Source organism: Salvia hispanica, chromosome 2 (genome assembly GCF_023119035.1).
Source record: "Salvia hispanica cultivar TCC Black 2014 chromosome 2, UniMelb_Shisp_WGS_1.0, whole genome shotgun sequence".
Lineage (NCBI taxonomy): Eukaryota > Viridiplantae > Streptophyta > Magnoliopsida > Lamiales > Lamiaceae > Salvia > Salvia hispanica.
This window is the reverse complement of record NC_062966.1, coordinates 4,057,625-4,078,388: the sequence shown is the minus strand read 5'-3', so window position 1 is coordinate 4,078,388 and position 20,764 is coordinate 4,057,625. Positions and strand designations below refer to the sequence as shown.

The 20,764-nt window shown below is 42.9% G+C and overlaps 1 protein-coding gene across 1 annotated transcript; it reads left to right on the top strand.

Annotated features, from left to right (window-relative positions):
• Positions 1-17,355: 17,355 nt before the first annotated feature.
• Positions 17,356-18,126, top strand: LOC125206145 (secreted RxLR effector protein 161-like). The gene has a single exon (XM_048105437.1). It carries the CDS (start codon positions 17,356-17,358, stop codon positions 18,124-18,126), a length of 771 nt encoding a protein of 256 aa, XP_047961394.1.
• The last annotated feature ends 2,638 nt before the right edge of the window (positions 18,127-20,764 follow it).

Sequence of the window (20,764 nt, the reverse complement as noted above, 5' to 3'; positions counted from 1 at the left end):
CTGTGATCGTATAACTAAGGCATACTAGGTTCCAAGAAGTCCATGTCTAAGCATCGCAAACATTGCAACATAATCTCACGTAATCACATTCCGCATTTCACAATTTTCACAAGTTCTCATACAACATTCAACGGATCACCATTCGGGAAGCATCGCTTCACATTCACACTATTTCCAACACTTAAAGCATGCTTTCTATTTTCACAAAAATAACATTTCCCACCGAAATTTTCAAGAGCAATATATTCCAATCATAAGTCATGGTAATAATTTGTACCTCTTTCTTCATGGTTGAACGGGACGAGTTGCGGTGTTGAGCCTTCCGTATTTAGTGCGTTAGTAAACGATTACAAGGATAGGTTTGAAATTTTGAAAAGACTCTTGGGTCCAGAGCGGAAAGAAATTGAGGCTCTGATACCAACTGTAATAGCCCGCCCTCCTAGGGTACAATAAATGCGGCGACTGCTACCAAAACTGACTTAAAAGAGTTTAACATAGGCTAGAGTTCCATTTAAAGAGGCTTGACCTAAGGGTTTAATCAAGAGAAATAAATGAAGGATAAGTACTATAAAGTATGATCAAAACTGAAGGGTTCAATCAATCCCAATGATATCACAAGATGTCTCAAGATTCTAAAACGAAAGGAACAAGTGCGAAATATCCAAATAATACTAAAGTGTTTCAAAGAAAATTCAGCGGAAACGACCAAGAGAAAGTGCAGCTATGTATGGAGACACAACTACGCTTGAAGTTCAAAACACTCATCTTAATTAGTTAATATGCTCAACACCCGCCACTGCTCGTCGTCGTTCAACCTGCACATAAGGAAAACACATGCAGGGCTGAGTATTTTGAAATACTCAGTGAACTCGTTGCCAAAACATTTTATAAGTTATGCCACCCTTACCATAGTGAACTCGAGGTTTTACACTTTTGAAGATAAATATTCAACGAGTATCACAAAAATGTTTCCATAGATTGGCCAATCAAACAACTCCCCAATTTCCTCATCACTTTCCACAATCTCATCATTTCCATAGTGCGAAGAAAGTGTGGCCACACTTTTCGCCCACGAGACCGGCCGACTAGCAAGGACGGCTCCCGATCCCACCGTGTACACAGCCTGGTAGATTTTGCGGCCCGTACTCAGACCCGGATTTGTTTAAACATATCCATAGCCACTGTAGCCTAATGGAGCGTACTCACAAACTAGGCACCAGGCACACAATATCATCACAAAACAAACATAGGCATGGCATAATGGTTAAACCACCCTTATCTCTCCACTTTCATAAATTTGCAACATAAAAGAGTTTAGGAATAAAGCCCACCTCGACTGCTTAGATTTCAAGTATGTTCTTTCCTTTGTTATCCTGCTTCGCAACCAAGGTTTCACCTTTTAATCACATAGGCATATATCACAAATCAGATTCAACACAAACTCCTAACTCATGCATGTCTCAAAGCTTTTCCCTTTTCCCATCGATTTATCTTAACGTCATCATTCAAGGCCATGTTCATCACATAAGTTCCATTCGCATCTCAACTCTAGATCTAACATCAACATATGTCACACAAGAGTATTTTGCCAACACACTCGCCACACCCACACGCACACACGCCACACACATGCATACATATTTTCGTATCCCCTTTATCCCACTTTCACTCAACAAGATGCATGAGGGTTCAAGAATACCGATTAATCGGTTAGAAAGAAGAGGAATCGAGTAGAAAGAAGAAGATTAATATGAGAATACCTTTTTGAGAATAACGAAGGGTAGAAATGAAGTAAAGACTTGGATCTTCAAAAATCTTGAGGCTCAAACTCTAATTCTTCTCAAAGGATGAAGGATTATTGGAATAAAGTAGAAGAAAATTGAGAGAGAGTGGAGAGAGGGAGGGGGCGAAAATTGTGATGGCTAGGGTTAGGCGTTTCTCTTATTTATAGTGCTCAATAAGATCTCTAGGTAAATAATATAGAATATTTGGTAAGATTTGATTCTCCATAATTAATTAAAAATAGATATTCCCTTCGTCCGTCATTTATAGTCATATTTTGACTAGGCATGAGTTTTAAAAAATTGTTAACTTGGTGAAAAAAATGGGGAAATGAGTTAGTGGAAAGTGGATCTCACTTTTATATATTGGTTTTATAATAAAACGTTGGTGTAATGAGTTAGACGAATAATGGGTTCATGATACACATTAATCAGTGATTAGGAGTAATATATATTGAGAAATAATTTAAAGAGAAATAATAAGAGACTGAAAAGATTGTTAGGAGAGAAGAGAACGGTGGTTTCTCTCTTGAAGATTATCCATGAGAATGATTAATTTATTTAATTCTTCATTCTTCTTTAATTCTACAAAAAGATCTCTTAAGATTGGAATCAAATCAAATCCTAACAAACTAAATACAAATAATCCTAAAAACTTACGGAAATAAACGATAAAATTAATACTTCCTCTGTCCCTCAATAGGAATCACATTTGGTATGGGCACGAGTTTTAAAAAGTGTAAAGAATAGTGGGTTAGAAAGTTAGTGGAATATGGAATTTATAATAGAATGTGAATGAAATGAGTTAATGGAATATAAGATCTACTTATTATTTTGACTAGGTATGAGTACAAACTATATTCTAGATTCATGGAGAAAAATGATTGATTTGAAAAAGATATTCGTATCAACTCCTTCATAGTTAAAAACCACCTTGTTCTCAAGGTGAAAATCATGAAAGCACAATGGGGAGAATGTCATCAAAAGGTGGTGTCATTGGTTGTGTTGAATATATGTGGATTATTATTGCTTGGGCCTGATTTAATTTGTGTCTGGGCCTTTTATCCTTACTGGACTTGGCCCAGAAGCCCAGCTGCTTCCCCTTCTCACCTGGATGGCTGCCACGTGCCTCTTCACTTGGATCCTTCTTCCTGGCTGTTGGATTGAAGGCTTGTGTGGTGTGTTTGTTTATGTGAGAGTGCGAGCTGTTTCTATTCTCATTCTACACACTTCTCTTTCTCTCACTACTCTCTTGAAACTCTCTGTCTTCTCTCTGCTTCTCCGATGGCTTCTCCGGTTGATTCCTTGAGATTCTTCACCACTCTTATGTGATTAATCTAGTGTGGGTTGTTGAGAAGGAAACTTCTTCGGTTGCTTAGTGTTCGTGATAAAACTTAGGTTTCTTCTCTGAGTTTGGGTGTGGTGAGCTAATCCGGTGTGAAGGGGCGGTGCGGTGAATGTAGTGACGGTGTGAGGGTAGACTTCAGTCGATTCATCGGTGCTCCCTTGGATTCGGTTCTACTTGAATAGATCTGGGCTATGTGGCGGGTTCTGAGCCATATTTTGTGATCTATTTTGCTTTGCTTTGTTTTCTCTTATTAGTAGTTGTTTAAGGTCCGCAAGGATCTTGTGTTGTTATACTAACAAGTTTCTTGAGTGTGCAGGTGTACCAAGAAGTCAAGATTACTCAAGAACCCTACCTAGAACTAGTTACTATAATTGTAATAGTTGCGAGGGATTTTCTTTGTAATATGTTGTACTTATTAGTCGTGTGGTTGGAGTTTGACTGAGCTCCCTTAATGAAGAACAAAGTGGTCTTGGTAATTAGTGAATTCGTCCTTAGTCTGATCCTTACAGTGGTATCAGAGCCACGGGAGGACTAGGACGGCACACCAAGTCGCTTAAGGAGGTGGGCAAGTGGAATCCTCCTTCGAGTGAGGGTTCGCTCTGATAAATTGGCTTGACCTTGGATTTTTCTCTTTCTGCTTAGTGCCACCTATAGGCTTGGGCTCTTGTTTTCTGGTAGATAGTCTCTGGCAAAGACTTAGGACTCTTTGTGCTTTCTTTTCTGTGTTGCTTCCGCTGGTTCTTGTTCTCTGGGATCTTGTGATCTCATCTTACTTGACCACCAAGCATTTTATACTGCCCAAGTGACCCCCTGTGCCCTCCAGTAGTGAGTGATTGCGAGTTGGGATAGCCTTGGCCAGTGTTGCTCGTGACAGTCAAGGATTTGAGATCCTTTATGTTGTGTGAAAGCCCTGTCCTGTGTTCTTGTGTTGCTGGTGGATGTCTCTGTGTTGTCAGGTGTGCAAGTTTGTGTGTTTCTGTCTTGCCTCCTGTGTTCTTGCAAAAATTGTTGCTAAAATGTCTCAGCCTGTGGGTTTGGTTCCTTATAATGGTAAAAATGATTTTGCTATTTAGAAACAGAAAATGAAGTGTATTTTGATTCAACAAAAAGTTTTCAAGGTTGTTGATGGTTCTTTACCTGAGGATACTGCTCAGGATAAAAAAGATGAGATGAATAGTTGGCCAGGGCTACTATTGTGTTAAACTTGTCTGATTCTGTGATTAGGAAAGTTGATCATATTGAGTCTGCTTCTGAAATGTGGAAATTACTTGATACTTTGTTTACTGAAACTTCTATGTCCTCAAGAATGTATTTGCTTGAAAAATTGTTTAAATTTAAGCTTGATCTTGCTAAGGACATAGATGATAATGTTGATAGGTTTCAGAAGCTAGTACAAGATATTAAAAGATCTGGTGACACAACTATAGATGCTTACACTAGTATAGCCCTAATGAATGTCCTGATTCCTATAGTGATGTTAAAGCTGCCATCAAGTATGGCGGGGACTCTGCTCCCTTGGAATTAATTGTTAGCTCCATGAAATCCAAAGAACTTGAACTAAGGGAAAAAGCTGCTGATAAGAATGCTTATTACAAAGTGCTTAATGTTAGAGGTAGGTCTAAAACCAGAGGGGGAATGAATCAAGTGGTGGCTTTAACTCAGGTAATAATGGCAAGAAAAAGTATAGATCTAGGTCCAGAAGTAAGGATCCTAAGACCTATAGGAAGTGTTTTAACTGTGGCAATGTTGGGCACTATAAAAATGAGTACACCAAACCTAAAAAAGAATAAATTCCAGAACAATAATTCCCAGGTTGAACCTCTTGTCAATGTGGCTACTTATGATAATATAAATGACTCTGTGTTCATGGTGCATGATCTGCCTTTTGTGAATGCTTCCCCTGCATGTCCTTTTACTACAAATGATTGGCTATGTGATTCTGGATGTACTTATCATGTGAGTCCTTTCAAGGAAGTGTTTTCTGAGCTGAAGCCTATAACTAAAACTTTTGTGTCAATGGCTGATGACAAGAAATGTGAAATTCTTGGTGTTGGCACTGTGTGTTTGAAGTTTGAAAATGGTTATGTGCTAAACTTGAAGGATGTTAGATATGTTCCAGATCTGTGCTATAATTTGATGTCTTGTACTGCTCTTGAAAATGAGGGTATGGGGGAAAAGTGGGGGGAAGGCTGTATGAAAATTCGCAAAGGATCAATGTACCTTTTTAAAGCTAAGAAAAATTGTGGTTTATATGTCTGTTCTGTTGTGCCTCTTTCATGTGAAAAAGCTTATGCCAATGTTGTTAAAACTGATAGAACCATGTTGTGGCACAATAGGCTAGGTCACATGAGTGCTAAAGGCCAGAGTATTCTAAAAAAGCATGTCATCCTATCTGATAATGATGTCCATAGTGAGTTGCCTTTCTGTGATTCTTGTGTGCTGGGTAAACAGCATAGGGTTTCTTTCCCTTCTACACCTGCACCTGCTAATGTGAGTAAATGCATTCTGGAATACTTGCATATGGATGTTTGTGGCCCTGCTTCTGTGTCTTCTCACTCTGGATGTGTTTACTTCTTATCTGTGATTGATGATTTTTTAAGAAAAATTTGGTGTTTTTTTATGAGACATAAGTATGATGTTTTTGAAAAACTTAAAACTTGGAAAATCTTGATTGAAACTCAAACTGGTAAGAAAATTAAGGCTATTAGAACTAATAATAGCCTGGAGTTTTGTAATAATCAGATGGATGACTTATGTGATGGTTTTGGAATCAAAAGATATAAAACTGTGCCATATACCCCTCACCAAAATGGGGTTGCTGAGAGAATGAACAGAACTCTTCTTGAAAAAGTGAGATGCATGTTATCTAAGTCTGGATTGTCTAAAAAATTTTGGGGTGAGGCTTTATTAACTGCTACTTATTTGGTAAATAGGTCTCCTTCTGTGCCTCTGGTTGGTCAGTGTCCTGAATATGTGTTCTATGGAAACCTCTTAATTTTTCTCACCTAAGGGTTTTTGGCTGTTCTGCTTTTGTGCATACCAAGTCTGATAAACTTGAGCCTAGGTCTAGGAAAGGTGTTTTTCTAGGTTACTCTGAGGGTGTTAAAGGTTATAGAGTCTGGCTTAGGGATGAACCTGGGTTTAAGGTCATAATAAGTAGGGATGTAGTCTTCAATGAAGATGAATTCCCCTGCTTAAAAAATTGACAAGTATCCCAGATCCCATAGATGTGGACAATGAGCCTCTTAATGAGGTAGAGTCCACAGACTCACTCACTGCTGTGGAGCCTCTCAATGATGCTCCAAGTGAGGTGGAGCATCCTTTCTGGAACACCTATCCAGCCTATATTCCTAATGAGACTCCTGATGAAGGACACCCAAATGTTGTTCATGATAATGTGCTTGCCCAAAATATTTGTGACAATGTGCCTAATCTGCATGATAGTCCTGCTAGAGATGCTCCACCTGTCCCTGTTCAAAATGTGATTAATAGTCCTGCTGGTATTCAGAATGCCATTGATGCTCCTAACTTACAGGATTATGTGCTTGCTAGAGATAGAGCTAGAAGAACTAATGTAAAGAAACCTGTTAAGTTTGATGGCTTTGTTGGTTTAGTTGCTCTTATAAACTTAGTTTTCAATGTGCATGAGTCTGATGGGGATGAACCCCAAACTCACAAGCAAGCTACTAAATCTAAATTCTGGAGTCAGTGGCATAAAGCCATGTTGGAGGAGATGCATTCTCTGAAAATTAACCTTACCTGGATTCTTGTACCTTTGCCTCCTGGTGCATCTGTGGTTGATTGCAGGTGGCTTTACAAATTGAAAAATGAGGTGGAGGGCCTTAGGTACAAGGCTAGACTAGTGGCAAAAGGCTTTACCCAACAAGAGGGGGTAGATTACACATAAATTTTTGCCCCTGTTGTTAAATTTACCACTGTGAGATTAATGCTTACCTTATGTGCTCATTTTAATTGGGAATTAAAACAAATGGATGTTAAGACTGCCTTCTTGCATGGTGACTTAGATAAACCTATTTACATGAAACACCCTGAAGGTTTTGTTGATCCTAAGTTTCCTAATCATGTTTGTTTGTTGAAAAAGGACCTGTATGGTTTGAAGCAATCTCCCAAGCAATGGAGCATCAAGTTCAATAATTGTATGCATAAGTTAGGTTTTGTAAGAAGTACCTTTGATGCATGCTTGTATATGAAAGACCTTGATTCTGTTCCTGTATTTCTTTTGTTGTATGTGGATGATATGTTGATCATGGGACCTTGTTTGAAAACTATTAAGGCTGTGCAATCTTCTCTGAGTGATAATTTTGACACGAAAGTGAAGGAACTGGCAGCGGAAGCGGTCATCTCAACTTAAAGCTGAAAAAGACTGTTGTTACAACTTAGAATAGTCTCTCTCTCTCTCTAAAAAATCTCTCTCTCGCATGGCACCCCCCTCCTTTTTTCCGGTAATCTAGCTACTCCGACCAACAACTCCCCTGTTGCCGTTCCAACCCCTTCTTTTCTCGCTCCTCCATCGAAACATCCTCACCGACGCCCGACCTGCACCTGGTCGGAACTTCTCCTTCCCGACGCAACCCCGTCTCCGTCACACCACCCAAGTTCCCCACACCGTCTTGTGTGTCAAGCACCCCGCTTTGACCGATGCCGGACGAGGGTGACCCGGGAGACCGCCTCACGGCCTCCTATGAACAGCTGCTGGTACCGCCCTCGGAACAACACATGGTCTTCCAAGCTCGGAGTAAATCACCACCACCCTCGAGGGTGGCACTCAAGAAACCGACCGGTAAGAGCACCTCTGCGCGCATCAAGACAAGAATCAGTACCCCAGCCCCTCCGATGAAGGGCGAGGGAAGGAAAAGGATCATCAACTCCCCGACACCGGAAGACAAGCAAATCAGGAAGAAGATTGACTTTGGTGGCACCGGTGAAGAGTGTGAAGACCTGGCCGGTGAAAAGGTGGAAGGGCTTACTGAAAACCCCCTCCTTTCTAACGAGTGTAGAGAACTCATGGTCATCCCGGCTGAAAAGGAAATTCCGGCAACCATGGGTGAGAATGGCGGCCAGGCGAAAATGATTCCAGTTCCGGCATGGAATATTCCGGTCAGCGATGCTCCCCATCTATCAGAAACGGCTACGAGGAACGAGAGGATTGAGGCACATGAGACCAAATTCACTTTTGCAGCTGGTGTTGTCAACTTACTCAAAACGGCAAAAGAGACAAAAGGTGGAGACGAAAGTGAATTGGAACCAACTAAAATTAGGAGCTCACGTGATGGGGTTGACTGCATGGCTCTTGACCAGCCAAAAAAAGATTCCTTACTGCAGGTGGTCTCGCTTAACTCAGCCGAGTCACTTGATTGTTTAACTGCTCAACCTCTTCTCCGGCGAGACCAACCGGATAAGCTGCATCCTCAACCCTCAAATGTTGATGGCAACGACGGTGCGGAGCTTATCTCTCAATCATCTAAGGTTCACTACGTCGCCCCTCTTGATCAATTCCCTCCTTTGGAATAAGGAAGGACAAGAAAAATCAGGGAGGCTTTTGAGAGAGGTACGGTGGCTGCCCCGGCTGCTCCGTTGTGGCAAGATAGACAAAGGCGGGAAATGGAGGAGGTGGAACAGAACACGAACAGGGGAGGACAGGCTGGGGTGGAGGTTCCGCCGGCTGGTGGGTCCTCCAAGGAGGCGCCACCGGTCACAGTTCGAACGGAAGCTCCGGAGGCTACTAGAACTAGAACCATGGCCGATTTGGTACGAGAGCAAGCGGTGGCCGATGGACCGCAAGCATTCGAGCCGGAAAAATTGCGGAACATTGGCTCGGTCTCCCTCAATAACGGCATCCCAACCATTTATTTTTCGGGGGAGGAAACCAAGAAGCTGGCTGATAACATGGGATTTGCCATTGTTGGGAAATTTTCACACTCTATCACATCGCCGCAACAGATTCAAAAAGCCCTCAATAACATCAAATTTGGCCGACGGTACACTTGGAAGTTCATCAACGCAAAGCACATCTTAGTTCAATTTGATGACCTCAACGACTATGCGAGATTGCTTAGTGGCCCGAAAGGCACACCGGTTTGGTATGTAGATAGGTACCCAATGAGAGTGTTCAAATGGTCGCCGGAATTTGACGTCTATTGTGAGTCCCCGATTGCGGCGATTTGGTGCAACTTGATCAATCTCCCGATCCATCTCTTTGATACGGAGGCCATCTTTGCTATTGGCAAATTGCTTGGGAAACCAATTCAGATTGACCGAGCTACGGTCAACAAGTCTAGGCTTTCATTTGCCCACTTGTGCGTGGAGATTGACATCACGAAGCCTCCAATGGATGAGATCATTCTTGACTTTTGTGGAAAGGAAATTATTCAACAAGTCAGGTGGGATAAGATCCCGGACTATTGCCTTGATTGCATGCACGTCGGGCACAAAATGAGCGATTGCTATGCCAATGGGAAGTGGGAACGACCAGCAAAAAGAAACTACAACCCCCCAACGCATGTCAATAAAAATCGAGACGGGAGCAGCAGAAATGGCGATGGTGTTAACATGGAGACGCAAATGGTTAGGCCCAACGGACAGAGCAATCGAGAGGGGAACAACCACACTTTGCACAGCCTGTTTGGGGAGCCATCGGGAAGTGAAATTAAGGGACGTGATGAAGACATGCTTGATATTATGGCCGACCTTGAAGCCGAGCAAACCAGGTACCATGGCCTCAAGGGGAAAGGAAGAAAAGAAAGTGACAACGGAATTCCCAGCCGAAAAGCGATGGGTTGTGATGAGGACTCGGGGTGGAGCAAGAAAGGAAAGGAACAACGGGGAAAACAGGGGACGTCCGGGAATCAGCAGCACCACTGGAGGCCAAAGCCAAATGATCATGAGCCAACGGCTTTGGAGCACAACAGGTACTACATGCTCATGAATGATGGATCCTTTGATACCGAGACTTTTGAGGACGGCGAGGCAACGGGGTTGGATTTAGCTCAACTCGAGGGGGCTTTTGATGAGAGGCAGCAAGACCAACCCGAAGCCACGAGCGCCAGATTGCTCAACAATGAAAACTCCACACCTTGCGGGCGGCCTTCACCTCCCCCGGGTATGGACTCTAATTGTTAACTATGTCGTTCAATCTTTTGATTTGGAATGTGAGGGGGATTGCAAATGCACCCACTCGCAATGTCATCAAGAGACTAATCAAATTGTACAATGTTGGCTTCCTTGGGATAATCGAACCTCTGACCCAACCCGACCCGGAGCTCTATTCAAGGGTGCTAGGACTGGAGTTCAGGGGCTCAAATTCAAGCGGCAAAATCTGGTTGTTTACAGAAACAGGGACTACTTTTGATCTTGAGGAAGATTCGGAACAGATTTTGCACGGAAGACTTACTCACCCACGTCTTCCACAGCCGCTGCACATCTCGGTGGTGTATGCGAAGTGTACTAGAGGGGAAAGATACTCGCTATGGGACAAGATGCGGGAAATTGCTAGCAGGGTGGAGGGAACCCCATGGCTCATTGGGGGTGACTTTAATACGATTCTTCATACTCGAGATAGAATCGGAAGTGAAACTAATCGCCAAGCGGAGATGATTGACTTTGCTGAGGCTATTGAAGACTGCCGGTTGCTGGACCCGGGCTTTAACTGGGCTGGTTTTACGTGGGCGAAAAACAATCTATTTGAGCGGCTGGATAGGTGCTTTGTTGGCGAGGGATGGTTAAACACCTTCGAAGCCACAAGAGTCACTAACCTCCCTCGAGTTGCATCAGACCACGGGCCCGTGCTAATGAGGTGTAAAATTGCAAACCTGGCTCCGAGAGGAAGTAGCTTTCGCTTTCAAAACATGTGGATCTGTCATCAAGGGTTTTTGGAGCTGGTGCGTAGTGACTGGACTCAGCCGACGGATGCGTCGGGCATGCCTAATCTACAAATTAAGCTTGCAAGAGTTAAGAAAACCCTTCAACAGTGGAACAAGGAGGTGTTTGGGAATCTAAACGCTAACCTTAAAGTGGCGGAAGAGAGGGTTGTTGCAGGACAAGAGGCGTTCGAAGCTGATCCATCCCCCGGTCATCGAGCAAGTATCAATAGAGCTATTGCAGAATACATTTTACTCCTCAAAATGGAAGAAGACTTTTGGAGACAAAAGGCGACCCTTAGATGGTTATCCGAAGGTGATAGAAACACGAGGTTCTACCAGAGCTGGGTTAAACAGAAGAGGACACGCTTGCACATCCATGGTGTCGAGGACGGCACCAGCGTCATTATAGAGGACTCAGAGCTTCGAGCATCGGCGATTGAGTTTTTTCAGAGGCTCCTCGCACCCACACCTATCCCTCTGGATGAACCTAACCTAGACATCATTCACCAACTGCCTCCGGACACGGACTTTGAGGGGCTGATATCCACCCCACAAGAAGAAGAAGTTAGAAAGGCGGTGTATGATATGTCCGGGGATAGTGCCCCGGGGCCGGACGGCTTCTCAGCCACTTTCTTCCAGAAATGTTGGGCCATTGTTGAATCCGACGTTACTAATGCAGTTGCTCAAGCGTTCAGCGGAGCTTTTCTACCGCGAAGCTTCACCGCCACCTCAATCGTCCTTATTCCAAAAAAAGAGGCACCCCGGGCGTGGACAAATTATCGGCCCATCAGCCTTTGCAATGTTACTAACAAAATCATCACCAAAGTCCTCGTGGCACGGATGACACCCCTGCTCCCAAAAGTTATCTCCCCCAACCAAAGTGGGTTCGTCAAAGGGAGGCTTCTACATGATAACGTTTTCTTGGCGCAAGAGATGTTTCACAAACTGCCTAAATGTTCCCCCGCCCCAAATGTGGCCCTCAAACTGGATATGGCAAAGGCTTATGACCGAGTCCAATGGCCATTCCTGATTAAGATTCTTGGCCGGATGGGATTTCCCGAGGTATGGATTAGCCTTATCGAGCGGTGCATTAGTAGGTGCTGGTTTTCTATCATTATTAATGGAGCCCCGGCCGGCTTCTTTGGCTCTACAAGGGGCCTCCGGCAGGGAGACCCTATCTCTCCAGCCTTGTTTGTTATTGCCGCGGATTGCCTATCACGAGCCTTGGATAAACTAATTCTTGGGAGGAAGGAAATGCTCTTCAAGACGGCCCTACACTGTTCAAGGATTAGCCACCTTGCCTATGCGGATGATATCCTTATCTTCACACAAGCCTCCACGAGGGCTATCCGGCGCCTAAAAAAATGCCTCAATGATTATGAATTGGCTTCGGGTCAGCAAATCAGCCTACCAAAAAGCAACTTTTATATTGCAGAAGCACATGAGGAGTGGCGGAGACCATCCAAGCTAGTGGAGGTTTCTCGCGGGGAACTTTCCCATTCTTGTACCTGGGGGTGCCCATTGAAGCGGCCTCTTGGTCGTTTATCCTCGATGGTTTCGTATGTGAAATTGGAGTGTATCCAACTGATCAGGAAGTGATTCCCGACCCAGCTGAGTCGTTGGTACGATAACCGGGACCTGGCTTCAAACAAATTTCCTCAACCCATTTCTACTGGCTAGTATAATGGAGGTAAGGGTCGAATCCCACGAGGATGGACACGTTTTGATAACTGTGGTGACTTCCCTGGGTGTTGGTTAGCTACCACGCTTGGGTTGAGATTTTACCTAGACCGGAAATAAAGGTGGTACTCTACTGACTAGTAGGCGGGAAAATAACGGACATGTGGGAGTGTTCGTGAAAATAGGGGACAAGGTGTATCAGAGACATATGGAAAGTACACAGTTACTAAAAGAGGAAAGTTAGAAAACAAGGTGTATCTGATGGCTGGGGGCTTCTGACAAGTCTAGATAGTACCTCTGAAAAGTAGGGAACAAAAGTAAAAAGTAACTTAAAAGTAAAAGTGGTTCAAACTAAAGTTGATTTTGACGTTTTCTTCTTCACCAAGTATTGACAGAATTCAGATAAACACAAACACCATGACTGAACTTCAGATTCACAAATTCAAACTTAAGATCCATCGATTAAAATGCTTAAACTTGAATTAAACGGTAAACTGCAACTTTTACTTCTACTGACCGACATGCAAGGTGGTAATCACGGCTCAGAAAAAAAACTCATGCACGAAAACTTGACTAACTTAGCTACAACTTCGAATCAACAACTCCCGAATAGAAAACACCTAGAAATTGAAAGCAATAACTAAATCTAACTTCCCTAGGCAGAATGAAGCAAACTCAAACCAAAGTTACATGCGAAATAGAAACTTCATAATGTAAAAGCTGGAAATTAACAAGGTACTTCAAAAGAGCAACAACGATGAGTGTTTGCAAATAACTAGCAATGAACAAAAGTAAACGTTAAACTAAGAAAGCGATTAAGATTGTTTGTGCCACTCCGGGCGATGATACTACTATACTACTGCGATAACTGGCTGGAAAGGCGAACTGATGACTTCTCCGGCAGACTCTTGGACATCAAGTGACCATGGCTGTGGCGAGGAACGAGAGGTAAGATAATGCTGAAGGATGGATCTTCTAGAGAGAATTCTACTAAGTGTGATTGTCAAACTCCGAACCGAACTGCCTCTCTTCTCTCTCTCCAAGTGGCTTCTTTTATAGGGAGGCTTGCCCTTGCTTTTAGGGTAGACTTCTCCCGCACTTTGACCTTTTTGCCCTTGTCAATGATCATCCCAGCTATCCTCCTTCTCCATCTCGAGCCTTTTCTCTGGCATGCATTCTGGTCAGTATCGCACCCTTCTAGTGCCCTTCTCACTTGTGTCACCCGAATCGTCACCTACTGACTTGGATCCTTCAATCCTGCACACTTTAGCAACTGTTTTGCAGATAATACATGTATTTCACGACATACTGACGAGTAACCAAGGCTTAGAATACGACTTATCACCCATCTTTCGAGGAGCCAAACGAACAGATTTGTTCTTATTTCTGCGAGAAAAAATTGCTAAGAGAATTAATGGTTGGGCTCATAGGCACCTTTGGTTTGGGGGAAGACTTACTCTCATCAAAACCACTCTTGAGGCCATCCCAATCCATACCTTCCAAGCCATCGAGCCTACCGGTGGGGCTATCAAGCAACTGGACCAACAACTTGCTCGGTTTTTTTGGGGAGCCACCAATGAAAGAAAGTGCACGCACTGGATCAGCTAGGGACAGATCTGCCTCCCGACGGCTGAAGGTGGCCTTGGAGTCCGTAGTTTTAAAGAGGTTTTGAGGGCATTCAACATTAAGCTTTGGTGGAGATTCCAAGAGCAAAACTCCCTCTGGGCCACGCACATGTATAGTAAGTACTGCAGGAAAGCCTCACCGCTCGCCCTCCCTACCTCGAGTCGTTGCAGCCCGACATGGAGACGACTGTCGAGATCTTGGACCACCGCTCATCCACACATCCGTTGGGTACTCTGTAAGGGAAACATTCTTTTCTGGGATGACATTTGGCTTGGAGATCAGCCCCTTAGGGAAAGATGCTTTGATGATAGAGGCAATCAGCAAACTCGGGTGGCTGAGTTTTGGCAGGAGGGCCAATGGGACATAAACAAACTACTGATTCTGAGTGCCCAAGTTGGGATCTCCCAACAGCTGGTCGAGGAGATCATCGCGACACCTATCGTCCACGATAAGCCGGACACGCCAAGGTGGAATCTTTCGAAATCAGGGAAATTTACTCTTGCTTCGGCATGGGAAACAGTCAGATCACAACGACCAATTATCCCGGCACTTGAGGACATTTGGCATGGATGTATTACTACCTCGATGTCCATCTTCATTTGGCGCCTACTTTCCAATCGGATACCCGTGGACACCAAACTACAATGGAGGAAAATTGAGCTTGCATCCAAATGCTACTGTTGCCCGCTCCAACCTGGGATCGAATCACTGCAACACCTTTTCGTGAACGGGGTAGGGGCTTCAAAAGTTTGGCGAGCCTTTGATCATTAGTTCCCAGGAGTGACACACCCTCTCAGACCCGAAGACTCAATCCCGGAGAGGCTAGAGGGCTGGTCGAAACGCATTAACCAATGGGAGAAGACCCATCTTTGCCGGGTTCTCCCCTGCCTCATCATGTGGTTCCTTTGGGCGGAACGAAACAGGTGTCGCCACAATGAGGTGGTGTTTAAACCTCATATCGTTGTCTGGCACGTCCGGGTACATATTCAAAATCTCTTGAACAATAACAAGCTCCCTCAAAAGCAGGGAAGAGGCGTCGAGATCCCCATGCCTACTCCGACCCAAGCGGAACCTATACGGCCGGCACTACTCGGTAGGCCAATCAAATGGAAGCCACCAGATCCCCCCTGGATTAAGCTCAACACGGCATCTAGTGTCTTGGGGAATTCTAGCCGAGCAAACGGGGGAGGCCTTATCCGCGATCACCGTGGACGCCTTCTCCTTGCATTCAGCGTGTCGTTCGCGATGACCTCCGCTCTCGAGGTAAGTGCAAAAATTGTAAGAATCGGATTATCAGAGGCCAAGAACCTCGGCACTCATGTCTGGGTTGAAATGGATGACTCGCAAGTGGTCCGGCTCATTAATGAGAAATGCTATGGTCCAGCTCAATCCAGATCGGAAATGGCTCGGCTACGTCTAATGCAGAGAGAATGTACTACGCGTTTCTCGAATATCTGTAGTGCAAAGAACAAGGCGACGGCTTGTCTTGCTAAACTTGGCAGCGATTCCGAGAACCTCAGCCAATTTGACGGATACACGGCCCCAAGCAGTCTGAAGGCGATCATCCGGCGTGAACAAATGGAGGCCCCTCAATCGGAAGATGAACAACGGGAGTAAAACCTCGATCAGCTGCCCTCGTGTAGTGATACTGGAGTTTGCATGTTTAACTGTTTTGTACTTGGATTAATTTTTCTAGGCAGTTCTGGCTGAGAGTAGGTTAATGTCCGTCTTTGATTGGGTTTGGACAGTGATTTACTCTTGCTTTGCTTGTACTTGCCACTTTTGGGCATGATTGTAATGATCTTCTGATGATATAAAGGGATGAGGGACCCACGAACCCTCCACCATATCGGTGTTTTTGAAAAAAAAAAAAGACTGGCAGCGGAAGCAGTGCGACAGATTAACATAATTTAACAATCATTAATCGCACAAATAAATAACATAATAATCAGATCTATTTAGCAGATTATTTAGACAAAATCTATTCGCGTAATTCTCACATGTATCATGCTCATAACTTGAATTAATCATGCTTTAAGAATATTGAAACCTAAAACATGCTTTTCTACGGAGCAGAAATAATACCTAATTAATTCTGCAAAGAATTGAAGATGGCTAGCAGCTTCTCCACGTGACGCTTTGAATACTAGACCACAGATCTTCTCTCTGGTTCCCGAACTGTACTCCAATATCAGTGTGGGCTGATCTTACCAGAATACTTGGACTTAAATAAAGAAGACAGAAGAAATCCTTCTTCGAATAGGAGAAAATTTCGAGCCCCTCTGGGATAGAGAGGGACGAAAATTGTAGTCTAAAAATTGTGTCTTTTTCTGTCTCCTTTATTCTCCTATTTATATTAAGTTCCTTTTGGGCCCAGACAGGGATCTATGGAAGGTTTTGGATATGGGCTCATTCAATTTACTTTTTACTAATTATATTGAACCCACAATTTAATATAAGCTTTAATTGGAATATTACGAGCAGCCACTACAGAAGTAATATTGAACTCTCCTCATCCAAATCCGAAATTATAAGGACTTTGGATCCGTTCAGTGCTATACCACACCAATGTCATCTTATTTCAGTAAGGCTTAGAAATATGCGGACTGACATTGCAACCTTTCACGATAGGTAGTCTAAGCCTATCTAGGTTGTGAAATTCTTCTTTTTCTTTTGCAAAGCATTGCATAGATCTGACCGTGTTACCTTAAAGTGGACGCCGCCCACAACCGGTCTACTAAAACAAACACTTAGACTTTGTTAAGTTAACTTATACATTTAAGCATGCAATTAACATCCATTAAATGTAAAACATAACAACATTATGACAAAAATAATCTGTTTTATTCTTTGGAAAATAAAATAAGAGTTTTACAGTATTCAATCACTCGAAACGTGATTTCTAGTATACAAACTCTAAGAGAAAGATCTAGGGGATGCTTAGAAAATTCTTGGCATATGCATTGAGAGAGATAGGAAAACTTGCTCTCTTGTTCTGCATCAGGAACCTTATGTGTACAAAGTGTTGAAGAAATTTAACATGTTTGATGCTAAACCTGCCTCTGTTCCCCTTGCTGCTCATTTTATGTTGAGTAAAGATTTATGCCCTAAGTCTCAGTTTGATATTGATGCCATGAAGAAAGTCCCCTATGCTAATGCTATTGGATCAGTGATGTACTTGATGGTTAGCACTAGGCCTGACATTGCCTATGTTGTGTCTTGCCTTAGTAGATATATGGCAAATCCTGGTTCTGTTCATTGGGAGGCTTTGAAGTGGCTTCTGAGATATCTTAAGCACACTGCCAAGTATGGGTTGTGTTACTCTAAATGTAATGATGGTGTTTTACTAACTGGTTTTGTGGATTCCAACTATGCAAATGACAAGGATAAGAGGAAGTCTACTACCTCCTATGTGTTCACTGTGTGCAGGTCATGTGTTAGTTGGAAGTCACAGCTACAGTATATAGTGGCCTTGTCTACTACTGAGTCAGAATATATTGCTATCACTGAGGCAATGAAAGAGGCTGTATGGTTAAAGGGAGTTCTCTCTGAACTTAAGTTTTTGAATAATTCTCCTACTGTGTTTTCTGATTCCCAATCTGTCATTCAATTATGTAAAAACCCTATTTTCCATGATAGGACAAAACATATTGATGTGAGATTTCATTACATTAGATATATTGTTGAAAAAGGTGAAATTTTTCTTCAAAAGGTGCACACTGATAAAAACCCTGCTGATATGGGAACTAAATGCTTACCTGTTGATAAAATGCTCACTTGCATTAGGATTTTGCATTTTGATTGTGGTTAGCATGTGCATGTCCCGGGGGTAAGTCCTAGTTACTCTGTGAGCCTTGGCTCTTTGAGATCACTAGGCATGAAAGACCTACAAGACCAGTTGGTTTGCCATTGGTGACCTTCTTGTGATCTTGTTAGGCAATTCTTTGGTTATTTCCTTGACTAATGAGTTTTATGCTCTCTGGTGTCAGGAACTAACCTTGTGGGCCATGATGAGAAATGCCTTAGCCTTTAGCCCGAGATTGGTTTCCTAGAATAAGAGTCCAAGGTGGAGTATGTTGAATATATGTGGACTCTTATTGCTTGGGCCTGATTTAATTTGTGTCTGGGCCTTTTATCCTTACTGGACTTGGCCCAGAAGCCCAACTGCTTCCCCTTCTCACCTGGATGGCTGTCACGTGCCTCTTCACTTGGATCCTGCTTCCTGGCCGTTGGATTGAGGGCTTGTGTGGTGTGTTTTTTTATGTGAGAGTGTGAGCCGTTTCTATTCTCATTCTACACACTTCTCTTTCTCTCACTACTCTCTGAAAACTCTCTGTCTTCTCTCTGCTTCTCTGATGGCTTCTCCGGTTGATTCCTTGAGATTCTTCACCACTCTTGTGTGATTAATCTGGTGTGAGTTGTTGAGAAGGCAACTTCTTCGGTTGCTTAGTGTTCGTGAGAAAACTAGGGTTTCTTCTCTGAGTTTGGGTGTGGTGAGCTAATCCGGTGTGAAGGGGCGGTGCGGTGAAGGTAGTGACGGTGTGAGGGTAGACTCCAGTCGATTCATCGGTGCTCCCTTGGATTCTGTTCTAGTTGAATAGATCTGGGCTATGTGGCGGGTTCTGAGCCATATTTTGTGATCTATTCTGCTTTGCTTTGTTTTCTCTTGTTAGTAGTTGTTTAAGGTCCGCAAGGATCTTGTGTTGTTATACTAACAAGTTTCTTGAGTGTGTCAGGTGTACCAAGAGGTCAAGATTACTCAAGAACCCTACCTAGAACTAGTTACTGTAATTGTAATAGTTGTGAGGGATTTTCTTTGTAATCTGTTGTACTTATCAGTCGCGTGGTTGGAGTTTGACTGAGCTCCCTTAATGAAGAACAAAGAGGTCTTGGTAATTAGTGAATCCGTCCTTAGTCTGATCCCTACAGTGGTATCAGAGCCACGGGGGGACTAGGACGGCACGCCAAGTCGCTTAAGTAGGTGGGCAAGTGGAATCCTCCTTATTGTCGGTCATGTCTTCATCTTCTGTCATGTCCACCAATTTGAAGGAATAATATGTATAAAGAAATAATTTGAAGAGAAATAATAAGAAGATGAAAAGATTGTTAGGAGAGAGGGGAACAACGGTTTCTCTTTTGGAGAGAAACCGTGAGAATTATAAACTTATTTAATTCTTTGTTTTTATTTATAATGAAATACTCCACACATATTTATAATATGCATGGTACAAAAAGGTCTCTTAAAATAAGGGAACTAAATCAAATCCTAACAAATTAACTAAAATATAATTCTAACTTATGGAAATAAATGATAAAAATAATACAAACTATATACTAGATTCATGGATAAAATTTGATGATATGGAAAAGATATTCGTATCAGTCCTCTTACCTAATATAGAAAAAATCAAATGAGACTAAACCTCTCTTTCTTCTACATAAAATTATTTTCACCTCTCATTCTCTCTAGATATTTAATCACGATAGTGATTTCCCCAACATCGGCGAATCACAATATCCCCCGTGCGGGACGCAGTTCCCAGCGGGAGTTGTGGGGCAAATGTCGGTGGCAGTGGCAACATCGGCGGATGGGAAACGCCGGCGGAAGGGGAGGCAACACCGGAGGTACTTGGGGCATGGGTGGCGGCTGCAGCAACGGCGGAGGAAACGCCGGCAGTGAGAGGGCACTACTATATTTTAAAAATAAGTACAATAGATAAGAAGTGTAGAAGATTCACTTTGCCAAATTCGTGCAATTGGACATATACGAAACATTATTCGTATTCGTGAAACCACAACTTCAGTGGCAGAGCAAAATTCAATCACGGCGACAGAAAACCTGATTCTCGATTCCTATGGTAGGACACCTTGTTCGGATTAATTCTTTAGTTCTAGCCTAACAATGGAATTCCATTTTATAGTGAAGGACTTTTTTGTTCTTCATATTTAGTGAGCGACGAATGTTGCTCATGCGTTTTTGTTGACTATGCATAAAAGTTATGTGTTTTTGTATTTTAATTAAGCGACGCATGAGACTCATGGCGTTTTTACGAACGACGCATGTGCCTCATGTGTCTTTTACTAAAGCAATTTGTGTCTCTATTTCCTTCTCATCTCCTTCGCAAATTACGCAAATAAAACTCACAACTCTCATTTATAGAATAGAAAAATCGGCCCAACTAAATAAAACAAATTCCAGTTTTTTTATTCTAGCCTAAACTATATTGGCCCAAAAAAAGGAATTAGTCAACACTCCCATTTCATTTGGCCCAACCTATTAATTGGTCAAAAAGGATTTGAATATATAGAAAAAGTAAAATTAACTAAATCAAATATTTACTCTCCCAAATCACACGCATAATCTCTCTCCCACATTCCTCGATTCAGCTTCTGTTTGGTCTCCCTAGAAACAAATTCCCCAAGTTTGGTCTCCCAGACTTTGTATTTCA

Coding starts and splice junctions, on each gene's coding strand:
- LOC125206145 (XM_048105437.1), top strand. CDS start 17,356: ATGTTTGATGCTAAACCTGCCTCTGTTCCCCTTGCTGCTCATTTTATG.